This window comes from Lampris incognitus, chromosome 20 (genome assembly GCF_029633865.1).
Source record: "Lampris incognitus isolate fLamInc1 chromosome 20, fLamInc1.hap2, whole genome shotgun sequence".
Taxonomy (NCBI): domain Eukaryota; kingdom Metazoa; phylum Chordata; class Actinopteri; order Lampriformes; family Lampridae; genus Lampris; species Lampris incognitus.
In genome coordinates, this window is record NC_079230.1 from 10,518,546 (window position 1) to 10,540,150 (window position 21,605).

Sequence of the window (21,605 nt, forward strand, 5' to 3'; positions counted from 1 at the left end):
GCAAAGCAATGCATTGTGGAAATTTTTGAGGGGGGGCACCTCATGGTGAACAAATTTTACAGTATAACAAATTGTGATTTAGTGAGTTTGGACACATCATATGCAAGTTTATAATTTGTGAATAAAGCACTTTATTCCATTCAAACTACTACAAAAGCAGAAAAACTCAGCTAAACCTAATAACCTCGATACCCTTACCACCCTTCATGCCTGCCTAGCTTCTGTTACAAATCGGATGTCCTCCATCTCAATTCTGACAAAACTGAGGTCCTTGTAATCAGTGACTTTTTTACTAATTTGTGATATTGAGCTATACAAAATAAACTGACTTGACTATACTTTGCTAGCAACATCAAGACTGCCCCTAAGAATCTCGGTATTCTTTTTGACCAACATTTAAATGCTGAACCTCATATTACTAAGCTCATTCAGTCTAGTTTCTTTCAGTTTAGAAATACTGCAAAAACCAGACCTACACTATCTGCCAAAAACTTGGCTTAGACTACCGTAACTCCCTCATTACGCAGCGCGCTCTTGCTCACCTTCTTTCCATGCAAAATGCAGCGGCTAGGCTGTTAACAAAAACGAGTAGTCGGTTCCAGATCACCCCAGTTCGAGTAAAGCCCAGAATTTACTTTAAAATGTTACAAATTGTGTGCACGGCCTGGTAGAGTTGTTCTTATTTTAAATCCAAAGGTTACCGTGCTTTTGCAGCTGTAGCTCCTAAACGGCCTCTGAAAACTCTTTTTCTATAGGTTAACCTTTAGTTTTGTTTACTTTGCTCATGTGCTTTCATTTTTGTCTATGTATGTGTGTGTGTATTTTATCCTATTGTTGAAGGACCTTTCAACTGTTTTAAAAAGTGCTATATAAATACAATTTATGTATTGATATAATCATCATTATATTGCATCTCTTGATGAAAATGTGTCCACTGATGGTGTATGATGGAGCTGTGTTGGTTCAGGGGGGGGGAGTCAAAATGTTTCAAAGCAACGTTTTTGTCCATCTGTCCTCACCAGGCTAAAGGTGTCGAATACGTTCATGAGCTCCTCCATGCGGTACTGCTCCAGCACCACCACATTGGTCAGGCTGGGGCTGCGCAGGCGGGCGCAGTCTTCACAGTGCACCACGTACATCTTCCTGCTGCTGCTCTCACTGGTCACAAACAGCAGGTCGAACACTTCCACCTGGGGGAGACAGTTAATGAAAGAAAACAATCTGCTTAGCTGCTGCTCTTTTAGAGTGGTGGGAAAAAAGGGGCAAATAGAGGAGTAAATTGGAGAAAGCAGGTTGAGTTGCAGAGTAAATTTGGCAAGTAGTGAGACTGAGAAAAAATATTTTTGTTAAATATTGCAACTATACTATATGTTTGAGCAAAAATTCTTGATTTTCTTTTCTAGATTTTACTTGATCTTTAAAGCCCACAAAATCATTACGGTCATTTCTTAGTGGGTTTTTTTTTCTCTTCGGAAACTGTCAGTGGTGTTGATAAAAGTGCTCAACAAATGAGGAGCGGAATATATATATAATCCAGTGATTCAAGTAAATTCTTTGAGACAGTACAAGCCTGTTTCATGCCATAAAATCACTGGATTATTTTGCTCCTTATATGTTGAGCACTTTTCCTACCGTTGAGATATATATATATAGTTTTTGAGGGGAGAGAAAGGAGACTGCGACAGGCCAGGGGAAGACAGACAAGAATTACTGTGATGACTTACTGATATATCTATGTGGTTCGCTGAATATACTTTGGCAATATTTATACAAAGATGTATTTTGTGCCAATAAAGCAACTTTAAATTAAGAGGGAGAAAGGTAACGGGGAACAGAGACTTACATCACACTCGTTGCAGTAATAGGCCGGCTCGTCTTTGACACGGCTCTGGTAGGAGATCTTCTTCCCAGAAGCCACCAGCTGGTCCCGTAGGATCTGGATATGTTTGATTGACTGCAGCAGGCAGTACCTGAAGGGGGATAGACATCAAGATGATGTAGCTAACAGAGGTTTAAACCTGACTCAGTAATTCAGAGCTGAAACCAACATCAAATGATCTGAGATCGAGGATACATTTTTGGTTTTAATGTTTGATGGTTCTGTGGTAGATCTTCCATAATTTCACTGAAAAATGGAATTGGCCTTAATTAAAATGCTGCGGAGGGGTCTGTCTAAGGGGAGGCATAAAGGCCTAAATGCATGCAAAGTTAAAGGCTAATAGGGTAATAAAATTCTGAAACACGCTTGTTTAGGTCTCTCCATTACACAGCATTATGATTTGAGTGGGTTTTTTTTTTAATCCATTGGTCATCCAATACTCACTTGATCAACTTGTAAGTGTCAGGATCTGTGACCTTGACAGTGCGTGCCACGTTCCAGGAGACATGGATCATGGGAACGATGGATTTGACCTTCTTCACCTCGTTCCACTCAAACCTCTCCAGGGCAAGCTGGTACTGGTAGGCTGGACAGATGTACAGCACCAATGCAAATTTCAACAAGCGTCATCATGTACATGTTGGATTAGGGGTCACTGTTAACTCCACCTGGCGTATACCTGGATAGCCTCTATTGTCAATCATTATCCAAAAAAGGGGATCTCACTTGAATAATGGACAGGTTAGCAGTATCTAACATTACCAAGATAAAATACCTTGCCAAAAGTATCAATAGAATATCATATATGATTGTTAACAAGAGCAAGTGAATGATAAAAACAAAACAAATTATAGTTCTACTGGGTATGTGTATAGATGACTTTTTATTGTAGCCAAGTTAAATACTGTTCACTTGGTATTTGGTTTGGAAAAGGGGAAAGTAAAAAGATTATTGCTGCGTAGTTGATGTACTGCGTACCATTGAGCGGTCCAACATTCCAGGCAATGTTATTGCACCATCCGACAGCCTGGACCCAGTGAACGGTTCCACCGTTGATCCACACCAGGTCTCCCGGCCTCTGGATGAAGCGGTATACAGGTATGTTGGCGTTGTAGAGATCTTCAAGAACCGGCCACCAGGACCCCGTCAGGTAATCCACACCATGCCTGAGCAGAAAGAAAGATGGAGATGAATGTTGACACTCTAGAAATATTTTAAGACGAAAACACCACAGATTATAACATGAACCCGAAAAGTGACTTCTGAGTTCAGGTCACTGAGGCCTGGATCATCACCTTCCTTACTACAGAATCAGAATCAACGTTATTGGCCAAGTGTGCCTATGCACATGAGGAATTTGACTCCGGTTCACAGCAGCTTCTAGCACTTGCATGCATCACACACACACAAAAAAAGAAAAACCCAAGAAATAAATGGAATAACAAACAGAAGGCAAGCATGCATGCGCAAAAGGTCAGCCTATGCCTGTATACACTATATGTTCACCTACTATCTTCCTCACAACTACATACTATATTATATACCTAGGTACAACCACAACAATTAAAGCAATAATTTGTAGCCCGTCTACAGCAGTTGTATGTTTATTTACAATTGTGCATTTGTATTGCACATCATAGATATGTAGGCAAGACAGGAGGGGGGCAATTTACAAAGTGTCAAATTTACATAATAAGCAGTTATTCCTGCACCATGCTGCTAAGTGTTCATGAGAGAAATGTTCCTATGTCTGGTGGTTTTAGTGCACATTGCTGTGTAGCGCTTGCCAGAGGGCAGGAGTTCAAACAAGACCGTGCCATGGGTGTGGGGTGTGAGCCCATTTCTGGGCTCTAGAGCAGAGATGGGCAACGTGATCCAGAAAGGGCCGGTGTGGGTGCAGGTCTTTTTTCCAACCAAACAGTTACACACTTGAGTCTACAAATCCAGGTCCTTAGCAACTGCTTGGCTGGAACAAAGATCTGCATCCACACCGGTCCTTTCTGGTTCTTTTTATGATGTTGCCCATCCCTGCTCTAGAGGTATACAAGTCCTGCAGGGTGGGCAGGGGAGCGCCACTGATTTTTTTTCTGTTGTCCTTACTGTTCGCTGCAGTCTGTTCCTATCCTGTTTTGTTGCTGCTCCGAACCAGACCGTGATGGATGTGCACAGAACAGAGTCAATGACTGCGGTGCAGAACTGGCTCAACAGCTCCTCTGGCAGATGAAATTTCCTCAATTGCTACAGAAAGATCCTCTGCTGGGCCTTTTTGAGGATGGAGTTGATGTTGGTCTCCCACTCCAGGAAATGGTAGTTCCCAGAAACTTGAAGGTCTCCACTGTTGACACAGGGCTGTTGGATATTGTGAGGGGGAGCAGAGTTGAGGGTTGTCTCCTAAAGTCCACTGTCATCTCCACAATTTTGATCATGTTCAGCTCCAAGTTGTTCTGACTGCACCAGAGCACCAGCTGCTCAACCTCCCGCCGATATGTATACTCATCGCCATCCTGGATGAGTCCGATGACCATAGTGTTCTCTGCAAACTTCAGGAGTTTAACAGCTGGGTCCTTGGAGGTGCAGTTGTTGGTGTAGAGGGAGGAGAGCAGTGGGGAGAGGACACATCAATCCCACACATCCCTTTGGAGCACTAGTGCTGACTATCCATATACCAGAAGTGACTTCCCCCAGCCTCACCTGCTGTTTCTTGCCTGTCAGGAAGCTGGTGATCCACTGACAGATGGTAGGGGATACAGTGAGCTCTGAGAGTTTTGAGGAGAGGATTTCTGAAATGATGGTGTTGAATGCCGAGCTGAAGTCCACAAACAAGATCCTTGCATATGTCGCTGGGCAGTCAAGGTGTTTCAGGATATAGTGCAGTGCCATGCTGACTGCATCAGCCACTGACCTGTTTGCCTGGTAGCCAAACTGCAGGGGGTCCAGCAGATGTCTTGTGAAGTTCTTCAGGTGGGCAAACACCAGTCGTTCGAAAGACTTCATAACCACAGATGTCAGAGCGAAAGGCCTGTAGTCATCCAGTCCTGTGATGGAGGGTTTCTTTGGGACCGGGATGATGGTGGAGCATTTGAGGCAGGGATCTGTTGAAAATTTCCGTTAAGATTGGAGCCAGTATGTCAGCACAGGCTTTAAAACGGGATGGGGAAACATTGTCTGGACCCGGTGTGTTCCTGGTCTTCTTTCTCTGGAAATGCTAGCTCACATTCTCTACACATATCTCGAGTGCAGCCTGAGTATCAGGGGGGTAGAGTAGGGGGATTGCCAGAGGTGTGATGGGGGCTGTTGTCGTTGGGCTGGAGTGAGTGAGGGGTGTGAAAACCTGCAATAGAAGACATTCAGGTCATCAGCCAGGTCTTTGTTTGCCTCAGCACTGGGGGATGGTCTTCTGTAGTTTGTGATGTCTTACAGGCCTCTCCACTCTCGGGTGGATTCGCTGAGCCAGGTTTCAGTGAAACAAAAGGCAGCAGAGTGTGCAAAGTCCTTGTTGGTCCCGTTGAGGAGAAGCAGCTCATCCATTTTGTTGGGCATGGAGCGGAGATTCGCCAGGTGAATCGCTGGGAGTGCAGATTGAAATCCCCACTGTCGGAGCCTCACCAGCGCACCAGCCCACTTCCTCCCTCTGCATTGCCTCCATATCTCACAGAGAGCAGCTGTTCCTCCAACTAAGATCTCTAAAAACTTTCCCGGCTGGTGAAAACTGGTGGAAAGACTATCTGGAATTAACTGCCTGGTGTTAAGCAGTTCTCCTCTAGTGAAAGTAACCGAGTCTGCGTAACTGGGCACACCGAGAATAAACAAAACAAGAAGTACTAGCGAGTGCTGTACCGAGGCTGCCATCCATGGCTTTATCTTGATGATGATCAAGGTTGCTTACTGTAAACTTGTCATACCATATTATAGATATACACGTACTTCTGCTTTTTTTCATCTTATATTTTATAGAAATAAAGTATTTCTTCCGCTATTGTGAACCTTTCATACCATCTCATACAAGGTTTCCTAAATAAATCAAGTGCTTTTCAGTCATTTCATTAAGATAGAAAACCAAAATTGTGTGTTTCACACTATAAATTTCAGAATTTTGTGTGTTTAAGTAACCCAGTAAGAAACCAGCCAAGTCAGTTTTTTTCCATGGTAAATACTACATTTACAAACATGAGATTCTGAATCTGATGATGAGTGATCTGCTAGCTGAAAATTATATGGATTAGCCACTCTACATCAGCTAAATCCCTAAAATGTTGATGAAATAATTACATATTTGTGTGAAAATGATCAGCCTGTGTTTTCAGATTTGAACTTAGTTGCTGCACACTTACTTTTCACAGAAGTCGTTAATGGCTTGCCAGTAGTCCTCGTGCACAGAGAACCACTCACAATCCCCGGGGCCAATGTTGATGTTCACTGAGCAGAAGTTATTGTTTTCCTGGTGACCTGGATAGGAGAGGATATTAGAATTAGTCATGAACAATGTACAGTACACTTGACCTTATCATGTTGGACACATGCATTAACCCCCTACCAGTAAACACTTATGTATACATGCAGTCATTCACTCCTTTCTTACACAAACAATGTTTCAGATCTTGTTCCAATATTGCCCATCAATACACTCATATGGAAGCATGTTTAAATATGCACGTAGCCTGCCCAGGGCCCATATTCAACCCTCTCCCTTTGTCTTTGTATATGGATAATGTGTGCCCTTGGTCTCATGGGAAATGCAATGTGTTGCTTTTTTTTTCATTTTTAAATTCGAAATGTGCTAAATAGGTAAAGTTTAATTGATTGATAGGAATTGGTTGATAAGACTGATAAGAAGACCACAAAGACACCACTACAAAGCTGTGCTGTTAATATTGTAACTCTATTAGTAAGATAATTGAATAAAAGGGGATGATAGTGAATATTTATAGCTAAAGCAATGCTTATTAATAACTATTTACAGATTTATTTAGACATGTTTCAATGCATGTGTCATTGTGCATTTATAAACAAGCACTTTGTTCAAGCCACCAAAGGTCAGGACCCGTAATAACACAGAATATGATCGTTTACTTTAACTCAAACAAATCTATATTGGAACCACAGCGCCCCCAGCTGCATATCTGCTGTAGATGCATTGCCACTGCTTTATTACTGCAACGTGCTAAAACCAACAGATGAATGATGAGTCTATGACTATGCACAGTGCTGACTACTGGTTTTGATAGATGACTAGTCGACTATTCTGTGAAACCCCTACTACACACACAGTCACAGCTATGGGCAATTTAGACTCTCCAATTCACCCGACACGTATGTCTTGGGCTGGGATCAAACCTAGGACCCTCTTACTGTGCGGTGACTACTCTCCAGTGTCCCTCATTAATCACCTGTTACAACATTGGCGAGTTAACGGTCCTAAGATGTAACTCTTCTGCCAGTGCTTCTTACCAGGTGTGCGGCTTCCAGGGACCTTCATGTACAGCTGGACAGTGTTCATGCCCAAGATGGTGTGGCCCACATGGCTCAACATGTTACCGCTGGACGCTACGCGCATGAAGGCCGGCAGCTTCTGCAGCTCCTGTAACTGGGGCTTCCATCTGAGGAGGAAAAGTGTTATGGGTCATGCTCAGACAGTATATTAAAAGAACAGGTAAGCTCTCATTTTTAAGCCTGTCTCCAACACTTACATTTAGGAAAAGGATCAAAAAGAGGTGTAAATGTAGCAGACAGTGAGGGTGGTGTTGGTTAGACTGAAGGTGGTAGTGTTGTAGAACATCTCACCCCAACCTCTCACAAGTCTACCCAGAGTTTAGTTGGCCAACAACTGCGTGTCACATTTCAACTCACTTCACGTTTTATTATCTAACACGCTGGACCCCACTTGTGCCTGCTACGTCATATGGGTCTCACATCTTTGATGTCCCCATACTACCTTGGCAATTCAGAGGGGATTGATTGTAATGTGCATTTTCCCCCTAGACATCAGAAAAAGCACACGTTTTCTCCCTCAAGCTGCCGCATCATGTATCTCGTTTTTGGTTGAATTTATCCTGAGGACAATCACTTCTATCATCATGTTTTCATATTCATTCAACATGTTTTCATCTTGACAAAAGTAGCACGGCAGTATTAAAGTTTATTATTGCTTTGAATCAAACAGAGGCAAAGGTAATGACAACTGCAAGTTTAATTTAAACCAAACTATGTTTACTCTATATTTAGCTATCAACCACAGTAGTGTATAGGAATTAGCATCCAAAGCATGACACACATGCATGGATATCAGCAGAGGAGTGTTTGTCATGATAATGGTGGGCTGTTGAGATATGAAAACTGGGAAGCAGTGACATACAAAGGTAACAAATAGTCTGAGCTGCCATAATTAGAGAGAGAGAGAGCACTATGTTTTCCTAAGGGAACGCTAAGGTCTGAGGGTCTTATACAGTCATTTACCTCTTGGGATCTGAAAGGTCAATGTTGGTCCCAAATTTGATGATTTTTCCCACTGGTTTCTGCTCACCACTGGGGGGGAGGGACAGATGAGCATTACCAAAATATGGCCAAACACTTGAAATTCTGCTAAATTCAAATTTAACAGCAATTTTGCTTGTTTCGCAAGTTCTTACCAGCTGCCCTCCTTTGAGCTTTCCTTGCTGGGTGTCTCAGAAATGCTGGACGGCTTCTTTTCTTTATCTTTCTCATCTTCATCTTCATCTTCCTCATCACTGTCTTTCTCCTCCTGAGGACACAAAATTGCAGCACAGTATTAGTAGCAGTAACAGCGGAGATAGTAATAAAAGTATAAGTGACAATGCAGTGGAAGCAGTAACAATAGTAGTTGTAGTTCTGTGTCCTGTGTCTTTTACCTGCAGGCTCTCCTGGAAGCTGGAGGCCTGGTACTGGGCATACTTCGCAATAGTGGTATGGGATCGACTGCTCTCACAGGGCCATGTCTGGCCTGTCCCACTAGCGTCCCAGTTCTCATCAGCAGGCTGCTGCACCTGGGTCCTCACCTCCACTGCTTGCTCCGCGTTAGCGTCCACAAGTGACTTAGTGGAAAACAGGCCCAGGTCTGAGGAGATAAAGATAACTCCTGAAGAAGCATTTTCAACAGCTATGGCCTTTCCCTCTTGTGTTACCTTTGCAGTCATATTCATTGCTCTGTCACTGTTAAATACAGCCCATTAAACATGAGTTGAGGCTGGATGGCAACATACATACATATTTACTTTCCCGTTTTCACCCAAATTGATTGACTACCAGACTACATGATGAGCAAAGACTGTATCTACTGCTCATACTATGCAGGAGTTAACTTACTGAGCCGCAGAGATCCAGCCAAACCCCTGATGACCGTGACGGGGTTCTTAGGATCCGTACAAAACTGCAGCAGCACAGGGGAGAAAGCATCCCTCTTGCTCTCCAACTACAGAGGAAAAGAAAACATGTACATTGTGTTAGATGTATTTATGTGTGCAGTACTTACAGGTATTCCAGTGTTTACCAGGACATTTTGCTTGATTCACATTACTGAAAAACTATAAAACAACATGACGTTAACGAAATTACAGGCATGCTATGATGTTGGAGCCCTATAACCCAGCAGGAGATGCACCGTTTGATTTCATGTATAATAAAATCACCACAAGAGAGCAGCAGATGCATCTCAGGGTTCTGCTGAATCACTAATTGAGTTTCGACCTGCAATGTGTAAGTTATGTCTCCCCCTTCTGGCAGTGAGAGCATTTACGTCTTTCAACGCATCAATGGATCTCAGTTTTTGTCTTTGCCGTCAATCTTTTTTTTTTTTTTTAATTGTAATCCTTCCTCTGAACGCCGGGTTTCTTTTTTTCTCTGGAGCATCAGAAACTTTTCTTGGACACTTCTTAGGTTTTTCCGCCATTGCTTCCAAGCCCTGAAGCTTTCTGGCAGAAAGCCCTGACGGCAAGCCAGTCAGAGGTATACGAATGTTTTTGTCACACAGAAGTTCAACCCTGGTAAAGCAATCATTGCTGGTTGATGTAAAATGCATAACTACACATCACTTCCGGTGTGCCAGCATGGGAATGTCGCCCCAGACACCAGATTTAAAACTCTGGTGTACTGTGAAATACAGGGATTTACCTGGCAGTGATAGGCTTGATTGTCACAGATTCATTTATATGTAAAAGTTCTGCATTCTAGCTTTAAAGCGATATAAAGAAATATTTTTTATTTTAACAGTATGAATCAAATGACTCCATTTAATGTGAGAGGACTTTTCGTACTGCCAATCGCACTAAGAATCAATACCCAGGTATACACTTTTAATTAATGTTCAGCTCATTGTTTGGATTTGCCATATTTTTGATGCCATCTCTCTTTACTCACATTCAGATTGTTTGAAATTTGCTTGCCAGTTAATGAACTCACAAAATGGATTTTATTGTTTCTCGGTGACTCACATAGATGCTGGGTGTTGGAGGGTTGAGCTTCTCCCTGGGGATAGGTCCCTCTGGGTTCATATTGGGTTTGACAGAGAAGGCAGGGAGTAGGTAGGATTCTTTGAACTTCTCTTTGACCCTCGCACCCCTAAGAAAGAAAACACAGAGACAGCATGTTGACATGAACTGCCATACAAATGTAATGTATCACAATAGGTAAATGATTATCTCTTTCCTGCTCTCTAGTTATTTTAATGTGGTATTTTATGAAGGTACATGTCAGTATATTCAAACAACCATAAGCATTTACCTTAAATTAAAGGCCAAAACTAGTATTTGTAAACAAGCAAAAATTATTCTGGAATTAAAATTGGGGAATACATTATGATGGTAATACATTATTTTTCTAAAAAACAAACAAACAAAAAAAAAAACCCAAAGGACATTTCTAACTTCCATTTTCCCAACTCCATACTACTCACTTGCAGGCTCTGATGATTTCACTGGCTGTGTTCTTGATGCCAATCTCTTCCAGAGGAATCCTCTTCTCCTCCACCTCTGAGGCAATAAACGTTTCTCTGTCCCCACTCTCCACTTTGATTAAACGAATCTTCAGCTCTTTGGGCGGCCCGTCTGACAGTGCCTTGAGCTTTAGGAAGTCTGCAGAGCCTAGCGAGGAACTGAATGTTTCTGTCTCTTTTGTGCCACCACAGGATCTTTCCCCAGAACTTCTAGAGGTCCACTCAGCAAGTTCGCCCTCACTGGTGGTGGCTTCGGATACCTCTTTACGTTTCTTTTTGTCAGAGTCAAAATGAGTCCGATTTTTCTCACGAACCTCCTGGAGGTCGAGATCACCAAGGATTCTGCGGTCCTTCTTTACTTTGTGGCTCTTGCCATCCTTGTGCCGCTTGTGGCTGGAGCCAGAATGGGAAGAGGAAGATGATAATGATAATGAAGAGAAGGTAGTCTCCTCCTTTTTGTCTCTGTGCTTTTTTTTCCTCTCTTTTCTGTCCTCATGTTTCTTGCCATCACTGCTGCTGTGACTGTGGCCATGTTTCCTCTTCTTCTCTTTCTCCCTGTTTCTCTCTCTCTCCCTTTCTCTATTTCGTTCCTTCTCTCTCTCTGGTTTGTGTTTGTCCTCGTGTTTGCTGTGGCTGCTAGGTTTGTCATGTGATGTCTTGTTGGGAATAGACTGCCGACTCAGCATGACCTCGCAACTCCTGCCCAGCTCAGCCAGAGAAGACTCTGAGATGGTACTTAGTTGTTTCTCCTCCTTCACCTCTATCTTAACAGGTACGATGGAGGGAACACTCTCATCCTTGAAAAAGTTATCCTTCCTCTCTGTTGTCTCTTGGCTATTCCTCCAGATTTCTGCCTCTTCCACCTTTGCAGTCTTGTTTTCCACAATTAAAGAAGGGGATGACTTGAGTTGGGGGGCCACCGGACTGAAACCTGGATGATTGTTGGAATCTGAGGTTGGCGATGTGCCTTGCTGCTGGCGGCAGATGTCTGGACCCAGTGAGAGAGAAGAGGAATATTTAACTCCCACCAGAGCGGAGGGTGGGGGTCTTCCAAAAGGCCCGCCCCGGTAGGCGTACTTCTGGCTTTCTAGGACTGTTGCCAGAGACTTGAACATGCTGTTCACCCCCGTCTGGTGGAGGTGCGGTCTCTGGGGTGGTGGCGAACAAGATGGTGTCTCAGACTCCTCTTCATCATCCTCCTCATCTGCCTCACTTTTAGCCGCCTCAGGGAGTCCATAAAGCTTTGCCAAGTCACTGTGGCGATAGTTTGTGTTAGAGGCTGCTATTCCCACATCCAATGACTGTTTAGGGTTTACGGGAACACTCAGCGAAGCTTTGAGGCAGTCATCCTCTTCCTCATTGAGGGAGGAGGTACGGCTGCAAGGTGACGCCAGGGAGCCTTGGCGACTTAATACAGGAGGACTTGCATGCGGATTGGATCCAAACTCTTCCTGGTTTGGCTGGTGCTTGGGTGCAGGAATAAGGTCTGGAGCGCACAGGTAGTTTTTGACAGGCGGGACTGTAGGAGTAAAATTGTCGAGGACACCTCTAGATGCTGTCTTCTCGTTGCTGTACATCTCCTCCTCCTTTTTGATGGACTCATCTAGCATGGCCATTATGTTAGCCAGACCATCAGGAAGCAGTGTGGACAACTCAGAGGGCTCCTCCTCAAACTGGGCACTATCGGAATCCCCGCTGCAGCTGCTGGTGCTGCTACCCAGGCTGCCAAGCCCTCCATTGGGCATTCGCTTGTGGAGGAGATCTCTGCCAGAGCTGGTGGACGACGGGGCTCCGGGTGGCTCTCTGGGAAATGCTTGGTACAATTTTGGAGGCTCTCTGAGTGTGGCAGCAGGCAGAGAACGTTGACATCCAGCGGCTTGCTGCTGGCTCCTGCTGTCTCTCTCCCTGGTGGAGTCTTTGGATGGGCTGGGTGCAGCCTGCATGGTGGGGGGCTTGTTGCTGGGGTAAGCCGGCTGGTTCATCCCTGAGGTATTGTGTGTGGATGGAGGGCTGAGTGCTGTGCTGCCATTGTTACTGTTCCACATCTCCCTCTGCCTCTGCTTCTCTCTGGCGTACTCCGTCTGAGGGGTGAGAGGAGGAGGTCGTAGCCTCTCCAGAGGGGTATTGGAGGTCTGGCCTGTGGGCAGACAGGTGGGTGTGCCACTGCGACTAAGCCAGGGGTAAGGGGGTGATGCCTGGGTATTACGAGGAGGTGGTGGCCCTGAAGTTGCCATGGTGACAGAGGAGAGACGAGGAGGTGGTGGTGTGGGAGAACAGTTTCCCGAGAGCAGCCTCTCCAGACTTTCAAAAGCGGTTTGTTCTTTGCCTTTAGTGCTAATTACCTCTTCCTCCCGCTTATGTTCCATCATCTTCCTCTTTTTCTCTCTCTCCTTCCTCTCCCACTCTCTCCTCTTCTCTTCTTCATGCCTCTCCAATTCCCTCCTCTTCCTCTCCTCCTCTTGCTTTTCCAATTCTTTTCGCCTCCTCTCCCGCTCTCTTTGTCTTCGCTTTTCTTCCTCCTGCCGTTCCAATTCTCTCCTCCTCCTCTCCTCCTCCTGATGTTCCAATTCTCTCCTCCTCCGCTCTTCCTGCTGCCTCTCCAGTTCTCGTCTCCTCCTTTCCTCCTCTTGCCTCTCTAGCTCTCTCCTCCTCCTCTCATCCTCTTGCCTCTCTAGTTCTCGCCTCCTCCTTTCTTCCTCTTGCCTCTCTAGTTCTCTCCTCCATCTCTCTTCTTCTTGCCTCTCTAATTCTCTCCTCCTCCTCTCTTCCTCTTGCCTCTCCAGTTCCCTCTTCCTCCTCTCCTCCTCTCTTTTCTCCAACTCTTTCTTCCTTTTCTCCTCCTGCTGCTTCTCCCATTCTCTCCTCCGCCTCCTCTCCTCCTCTCTCATTTTCCTCTGTTCCTCCTCTCTATCCCTCCTCCTCCTCTCTTCAGCCTGCATGTGGCCCTCTAATTCAGCATCCAGTTTATCCAGAGCCTCTTCGATGGACTGGGAGACGGAGGCCGGGGCCAGTGGAGGCATCTGGGGCTCAGGGGGGGAGCAGGTCTGGGTGGAGGAAGAGCCAGGCTGCTGTAGAGATCTGGAGGAAAGAGCGGGGCCAGGTGGCCGAGACTTGGTATGACTTGCTGTACGACCCACAGGGCAGTATGCACTGGATGAGGTCATTTTAGGGAGGGGGTTGGAAATCCTGCTTGTAATCACACTCTCCCCTACCCTCTGATGTCCTGAGGAGAACAAGGAGGAGGAGGAAGAGGCAGGAATGCACTCGTTCTCAGACTGACTGTAGCATGTCGTTTTACCCTGTACGGGCCGGGCATGAGGGCTGGTGCGTGCATGCTGGTCCAGGGGGTTGGAACTGCCAGCTCTGCCTGACTGATAGCCCGCCTGCAGCAGGACATTCAGTTGAGACGGTGTGTTGTTGTTGGTGCTGGTGGAGGTCTGGGGGACTGGCTCTCTTCCTCTCTGCCAGGTGTTTGTGTTACTGCCACTCATGATGTTATTCACTGAGCAGCCAGCAGACGGTGCTGTTGTCACAGTAGAGACCGTAGCCATACTTGCAGTGCTTGACGTGTTGCTGGCATAGCTGTTGATTGAACAGGAGGCTTGGGTGACAGGAGGGTTGGGGGTGATGACAGGAGTGCGGGTGGGGTTGGTGGGGGCCAAAGGTGGGCTGACTTGGTGATGGTGCTGGAGGGTAACTGGAGTCCGACCCTCCATAACCTGATTGTGGCTCTGCTGGCCCTGAGGTAGCAGCCCTTGAGACCTGTAGATTCCTGCCTCCTGCAAAGAGACGGAAACAGGTGGTTAAAGGTTGGTCAAATGACAATTCAACTTCATTGATTTCACAATTAGTAATAAATAAACCTGCCACCATAAGCCAAATCTTGTGTTGTTTGCCAACTGTTTGCACATAAAGGAAATTTGACTTGCTTACATTAAAAAGGAAAATAACCCAACATTATTTAGGAAACCAAAATTTTAAGAAAATCTAGAAAAGAATATGAACCTAAGAGTATCTACATCCTAGTTGCGCATGGGAGTAAAGGGATTAAGGAAACAAATATCTTTGTAAGGGGTGCAAATTAGGTAGAACATAGTGATGAAATAACAGCATGATTAAAATAATCAAACAAAACTCCATAGGCTAAAATGCTCCTAAAGAGATAAAAAGACACCTGTGTAAATAAAATCAGGTGAGGTAGTTATGTATTGGACTTACCAGGGAATGACCGCTAGGCCTGTTCTGGTATCTCCAGGCTTCCTGGGACCCACTTTGCTGTTGCTGAGGTACTGCGGTGGTGCTGGCAGACTGGGGAGGTGCAGGAGGAGGAGGAGGGCCATGGTGCCCCAGCCCTGGGTGAGGCTGGAAGTGGCTGTAAGGCACACTGCTGCTGCTGGTAGCAGAGGAGTTTGCTGGTGAAGACTGGGGGTGTGGGCATTGGACTCTATCCCCCCTGGTTGGGGTAGATGGAGGATGAGAGGGCTCTTGGGTTCCATTGCGGCCTGATGCAAGAGGGCCTCTCTGGGGATGAAGACCACGGGGCTCCAGGGCTTGGCGGGGTGGGGCTAGAGCCAGTTTGGAGCTGAGGTGGGGGTATGTGGAAGGAGGAGGGGGCTGCTGGTTTACAGCCTGAGGTTGGAATGCTGCCTTCTGGGGTGTCGGGGCACCACATCCCTGGTTGTAGGTCCCGGAAGACGAGGTTGGTGGTGGAGAGAGGGTTGAAGGGGTGGAGGAGGGAGGGGGGAACTTGTGGATGTAACTGCCCACACCATGTTTGTTGGTTTCCTATCAGGAGACAGAGAGAAAAATAAAAATAAGGATGTGCAACAGGAATGATTAATGCAATGTGAAATGCCCCATAGACCTGAATATGATAAAACCAACAAGGAATAACGGGCAGAAAATTAAAAAGAATTAAAACTTTGCCCTATTGTTGTTCACACTGCTGCTAAGACAGTAAAAAATTAAATAAGCATAAAGATAGATTTTTTTGACTGGTGTATTGCTTCACAGAAAGTTGAATCAGACAAGAGTGGGATTACACCTAAGAGCATGCATAAAGAAAGAAGAAGAAAGCCATTTTATTTCGTCATTGTACAGGTTACAATGAGATTTTTCCTCTGCATTTAATCCATCCTATTTATAGGAGCAGCAGGTAGCTGCAGCTCCCGGGGACCAACTCCAGCTCCTCTTTCCATTGCCTTGCTCAGGGGCACAGGCAGGAGTATTAACCCTAACGTGCATGTCTTTTTGATGGTGGGAGGAAACCGGAGCACCCGGAGGAAACCCACACAGACACGGGGAGAACATACAAACTCCACACAGAAAGGACCGGGGACGGCCTGGGGTTCGAACCCAGGACCTTCTAGCTGTGAGAAAACAGTGCTAACCACTGAGCCGCTGTGCTGCCACATAAAGACATGGTTTATTGCTTATTCAACTTTACTCATTTTTACTTTTTCTATTTTTGACTGTTTCTAATTATCTTTATGTTTCTGAAACAATTTCCCCACGTGGATCATATAAAGGTTCTGATCTAGCTAATTCATCAGGATACCAATATACTCAACAATTGGGTTCAGTCAATAAAGCAAATGAGTTTTTATGGCTTTATTCTACTCATTGGGGACATGGGCTGTTGCTGCAAGACTTCGATACATGTGGAGTCACCAGCCGCTTCTTTTCACCTGACAGTGAGGAGTTTTGCAAGAGGGACACAGCACATGGGAGGATCACGCTATTCCCCCCAGTCCCCCCGAACAGACCGACCAGAGGAGGCGCTGGTGCAGTGACCAGGACACATGCCCACATTCGGCTTGCCACCCGCAGACATGGCCAATTGTGTCTGTAGGGATGCCCGACCAAGCTGGAGGTAACACGGGGATTCGAACCGGGGATCCCTGTGTTGGTAGGCAATGGAATAGCCTGCTATGCAACCCGGACGCCCCGCATATGTCTGGTATGTTTTTGTTGTACCCATTGAATTCCACCTGTGTCACATATGTCCGCATTAACCATTTATACTAGTTTAAGGCATGTATTTCTAGACTTAGTATGAGCTTTAGCACCAGCTGCTTTCCAATCTTCCTCTGAAATTTCAAATGCAGGTACTAAGTTTTTTACTTTACTTTTTAAATATTTTATTGAGCTTCTTTTCAGGATGTGAACAAAGCATTAGTGACAGTACATAGACACAGAACATCTTCCCAGATCTATATGAAACACACCTACAGTCCCACACCCCGACCGCACATCCATCTTCCCACCCTCTCACCCTTCCACTGCATGCTATGATTTTCAAGACAGCCTTACTGTTCGGACCTGAAACTCAGATGGCGGTGGGTTCTTGCGTTCAATGGGCGGGGGCTGCCAGGGCTGGCTGGCCTTATGAAGAGGGTTCCAGAGAGCTGATTTGGGAGGGGGGTAGTGTCCCGAGGACTGCTGCTGCTGGAGGGGCAGAGACTGGCCCGGACCGGAAAAACGCTGAAGCCCTGGATGGGGTGCCTGGAGGTGGGACGGGGGTGTACAACATGACTTAATCAGTGAAAGATCTGATCGTCAGGAATGAACCACAAACATTTACTGAAGAGTTTCGCAGAACATCTGAAATGGAGGCCAAGGGTCGCAGGTATTTAATTAAAGCCAGTAACAGAAAAAAAATGAAAGAAGCATACGGACCTAGAGAGCATGTCTGTTTGTGGAAAGGATGAATACAAACCCTGTGTAAGACAGGGTACAAGTGCATGTATGGATGCACATGTGTTGATAGGCCCAGGTTAGGGGAAGGGCAGGGGCTTTGGGTTGGCGATTTCTACACTCCCATGTGTTCACAGGACAGACAGAAAAAAGAACACCCGTGCCTGGCTCCTACCTGATCTGAGCTCTTTTTCCGCTTGCTTGGGCTGGGGCAGTCCTCAGACCCTGGGCGGGAGGAAGGATGCAGGGAGGGTGGAGGAGTGTGCTGGATAACAGAGTGCTCTCCCAATGGAGGCGCTGGTCTCTTCAGTTGTCCCCCAAGCATCTTCCCCGGGTAGCCCCTCTGTTGTTAACAGAAAATGGTGGACAGTTAAAAATTTGAACAGGTGCAAAACATTTGTTGTCAAGATAAAAAGCTATAAATGTAAAAAGGGTAGTAAATGACCATTTTCTCACTGAAAAAGTCAGTAAAATCGAAGTGAGACAGGTGTAGATGGCAGGTGTATGCCTTTTATCCTGACAGCCATGGCATAAATGACAGTCAGGATAGGATTGTGTGTGTTCGTATGAGTGATGAAACACAGCCGTAGCCAATTAGCTAGCTCCTACCTGCTGCACCTGAGCCCACATTTCCTCCCCCAGCGATGGAGGAGCCCGGGAGACGTGCTGCTCCTGAGGACCCCCGAACTTCACCAGACAAGCAACAATGGAGATGAGGAAAGAACAGACACACAGTGAATGACGGGAACATTTTCCTGTTGTGACTAAGCCAGTTATTCACAGAGTTCTGCAGCTCATCGGTCTGACTCTCCGCTGGAACTGTCTCAGCACTGAAGCTCGCAGAAAGGTTTTTAACACCAAGTTAAGGTAGAAAAGTGTACCGGTGATACTGAATCATATGCCAACCACTGTCTGGTTATTAGGCAAATCAGATGGTGTAATGTTGGGTTGGGAAGAAAACCGACTCATTGCCCCTGATGGCAGATGGTTTATCATCACTGGATTATGTGATGGGGAATGCTAAAAATGGAGTTTCAGAATTATTCTGATGACAGGTTAAATTTGTCAGTCCTTCCGTTCTTTTGGAATATTTTTGATGGCAGTTTTTTTTTTTTTTTTTTTAGCATTCTGCAGGTTTAATGGCTTAAAACCAGTGAAAGGGGACGCACACGGGTCAGTTTTAATCCCTTAGACCTTTTTTAAGAAGTTTATTCAAAATTTGCTCTGCACAAATGTGAACACAGCGATGGTGACTGGATCCCCCCCTCACCTTGAGCAGTTGGTTTTGCCTTCCAGGAGGCAGGTGGGGGTTGATGGGAGGTCCACCGTCAGCATAACCACCATTATGGAGACGGAGTGCGTGTTCACTGGGGAGGGGCAGTGGTGGTGCATGTCCCTGCAGAGGAAGGTGGCACTCGTACAGCTGCTCCCACGCTCTGTGGGGAGGTGGAGGATGTTGGTGGTGAGGAGGGGGATGAAGAGGAGGCCTCTGCTGCTCCCTCTGCAAACCTGATAGTGTGACCTGGGGGAGATCCTGCTTCTCGCTTCCTCGCACCAGCATGGACCTGGACAGTCAGAGAAAGATTCAAAGATTTAAACGGACGGCGGCTCATCTAGTAAAGTGTGTATTCAGCATGACATCTATGGCTCAAATCCAACCTAAGACCACTGTAGCATTTTGTCCTCTCTCTCTACCCTATCCTCTGGTACTTGGTGCTCCCTAATGCAACAAAGGCAAAATACCAGCCATGGCCCAAAACAGCCATCTTTAAAAAAAATAAAAAATAGATGTTGCCCAAGAAAAGTCAAACATCAGGTGCATTTCTACCACATTGTTCATACATATTTGAATCCTGCTCTACATTTTGAAGGGACAGACATTTCATGTGTGTGATACTCACACATTATTGAAGAATTTACTGGAATGGTTCAGTCCGCCCATAGGACCAGGAGGTAGATGGGGAAGGACCTGGTGTTGGTTCATTCCGGGTGAACACCTGGAGGAGCAGTGTGAGAGTAGACATATGGACACACACAAAACACACAGTCAGATGACATATTCACACCAGAAAATCACAAGTTTAGACCAACTCTGGTCTTTGAGGCCCAAGGTACTGCTGGTTTTCCAGTCTTCCAGGTAGTTTATTATGTTCACCAGTTTTAAAGACTCCTGACTGGATGACTGGAATACCTGGAAAACTAATAAAACAGCAACACTGGGGAGGACTGAGGACTGGAGTTTGAGTACCACTGGTTGAGAGTGCAGAATTTTTCCAAATCACACTAACATGATTTTTCCTGCAGGGCAGTACAGTATAGTAGAGCTTCTGTTGCACCAGGTGTGTGTGTGGTGATGTCATGGCGACAGACCTGGCAGGTGGTGGCCAGGCACGGCCGCCCACAGGAGCCCATGGTCCCCGGTTGAGCCCGTCCAGAGGGAAGGAATCCCGTGTGTTGCGGCCGCCGAACTGCTCTACTGCGTGATGCATCCAGCCTGGGGAATGACAATCATATGGTAAATGGGAGGAGTGTGACATACAGATGCCAGGGAAATGGAGGTATCCCCATATGCTTCTCTCCCTTTCACCCTTTCACACAATACACACAAGTAGATGGCAAGAAGAGTTTGTTTGTTTTTGTTTTTTTTTAAACCACAGTGGCTTTTCCCCCTTTTTTCTCCCCAATTGTACTTGGCCAATTACTCCACTCTTCCAGCCGTCCCGGTCGCTGCTCCACCCCCTCTGCTGATCCAGGGAGGGCTGCAGACTGCCCCAACTGACCAAAGGAGGTGCTAGTGCAGAATATCCACATCCGGCTTCCCACCCACAGACACGGCCAATTGTGTCTGTAGGAATGCCCAACCAGATCAACTCAATTTTATTTGTATAGTAATACAAGGATTTGAACTGGCGATCCCCGTGTTGGTAGGCAACAGAAGAGACTGCCACGCTACCTGGACGCCATAAATTAGGAATTTAAAAACAGTACAGAAGAATATCTGTGACAGCAGCTGTGTACCAAAAGAGTTTTATTCCATAATGCAAGCTATCCCTGTTTAGAATAAACCAAAACCTGTGTATCATCATTTACCATCTCTAACAGAGAATCGAGATTTTTGAAAAGTTATCATTATCAGTTACCCGTTGTCCTTTACAAAGTACTATTTGTTTCTTTTAATTTAATGACAAGTTTTTTTGGGGGAGCCAATGGTTATTCATTCTGTTTGGTTGATGTGTGCCTCATTCTTTAAACCACACTCTTTCAGAGACCCAGCACATGCATCATGAACACGAGAGACGGAGAAAGACAGACAGACAGAGGGGGTGAAAGAGCTCCTACTCACCAGACTAGCTGCGTCTGTGAAGCCCTCCACTGTAGCACAGAGAAGGCCTCACTCCAACACTGTTTGACTGACTTCCTACACTGTCCGACTCCTCTGTCTTCAGCACCAAGGAATCACAAAGCCAGTCAGCTGCAGAGAGAAAGAGAGAGAGAGATTAAATAAGACGGCAACTACGAGCGAGAGCGAGGTATTAAACAGAGATTTTTAAGGTAGAGATGACAAGAGAAACATGAAGGACAGCCTCAATGTGAAAGGGAGAGACATGAGAGTGTGAGACATGACAGCTGCTCAAAGAGAGAGAGCGAGAGATGATGCGATCGTAGGGGACTGTGCGAGACATCAATGTAGAAAGGTCAATAAATGTTGGTGGTACCGCTGTTATATGGGCTAGTTGGTGTGAGAGAGAGACAGAGAGAGAGCGATGGTCAACTGGTCAACAAATGAAAAACCCTTGCTGTATTTAGGTCCAGTCCTCTACTCCATACGGTCCTTTTGTCCTTCCTTCATACTAGTGAGGACATTCATTTCCCATTAACTGACGATCTGGGAAAACACAATTCCGTTCTAAGTCGCAGCTGAGTGTTTTTATGTGTAGCTGGATGCTCTGGGTCTGATGTGTAGCTGATTTGTTTGCTATCCAGTAGAGGGCAGCAGTGGGCCAGCCTGTTGGGGAGTAGGATTATTGGCCGGGCCCAGATGGCTCAGTGGGGAGCTCACCTATAGGAGGACAGAGCTGAGGTTAC

At 45.8% G+C, this 21,605-nt stretch overlaps 1 protein-coding gene across 3 annotated transcripts in view; it reads right to left on the reverse strand.

Annotated features, from left to right (window-relative positions):
• Positions 1 to 21,605, reverse strand: part of kdm6ba (lysine (K)-specific demethylase 6B, a) — a 37,637-nt gene that overhangs the window by 2,332 nt on the left and 13,700 nt on the right. For 2 of the 3 annotated variants that reach the window (XM_056300144.1, XM_056300143.1), the window contains 20 exons: positions 20,863 to 20,991; positions 19,890 to 20,013; positions 19,421 to 19,516; positions 18,790 to 19,084; positions 18,129 to 18,206; positions 17,695 to 17,862; positions 17,145 to 17,327; positions 15,042 to 15,608; positions 10,785 to 14,602; positions 10,324 to 10,450; positions 9,200 to 9,305; positions 8,746 to 8,951; positions 8,506 to 8,618; positions 8,333 to 8,401; positions 7,328 to 7,476; positions 6,211 to 6,325; positions 2,858 to 3,045; positions 2,324 to 2,465; positions 1,844 to 1,970; positions 1,020 to 1,190 (listed from right to left, as the gene is read on the reverse strand). In XM_056300144.1, the coding sequence (XP_056156119.1) occupies positions 1,020 to 1,190; positions 1,844 to 1,970; positions 2,324 to 2,465; positions 2,858 to 3,045; positions 6,211 to 6,325; positions 7,328 to 7,476; positions 8,333 to 8,401; positions 8,506 to 8,618; positions 8,746 to 8,951; positions 9,200 to 9,305; positions 10,324 to 10,450; positions 10,785 to 14,602; positions 15,042 to 15,608; positions 17,145 to 17,327; positions 17,695 to 17,862; positions 18,129 to 18,206; positions 18,790 to 19,084; positions 19,421 to 19,516; positions 19,890 to 20,008 (6,837 nt within the window). In that variant the 5' untranslated portion in view covers positions 20,009 to 20,013; positions 20,863 to 20,991. The remainder of the gene's footprint in view (positions 1 to 1,019; positions 1,191 to 1,843; positions 1,971 to 2,323; positions 2,466 to 2,857; positions 3,046 to 6,210; positions 6,326 to 7,327; positions 7,477 to 8,332; positions 8,402 to 8,505; positions 8,619 to 8,745; positions 8,952 to 9,199; positions 9,306 to 10,323; positions 10,451 to 10,784; positions 14,603 to 15,041; positions 15,609 to 17,144; positions 17,328 to 17,694; positions 17,863 to 18,128; positions 18,207 to 18,789; positions 19,085 to 19,420; positions 19,517 to 19,889; positions 20,014 to 20,862; positions 20,992 to 21,605) is intronic. The other variant, XM_056300145.1, reaches the window with a different exon arrangement.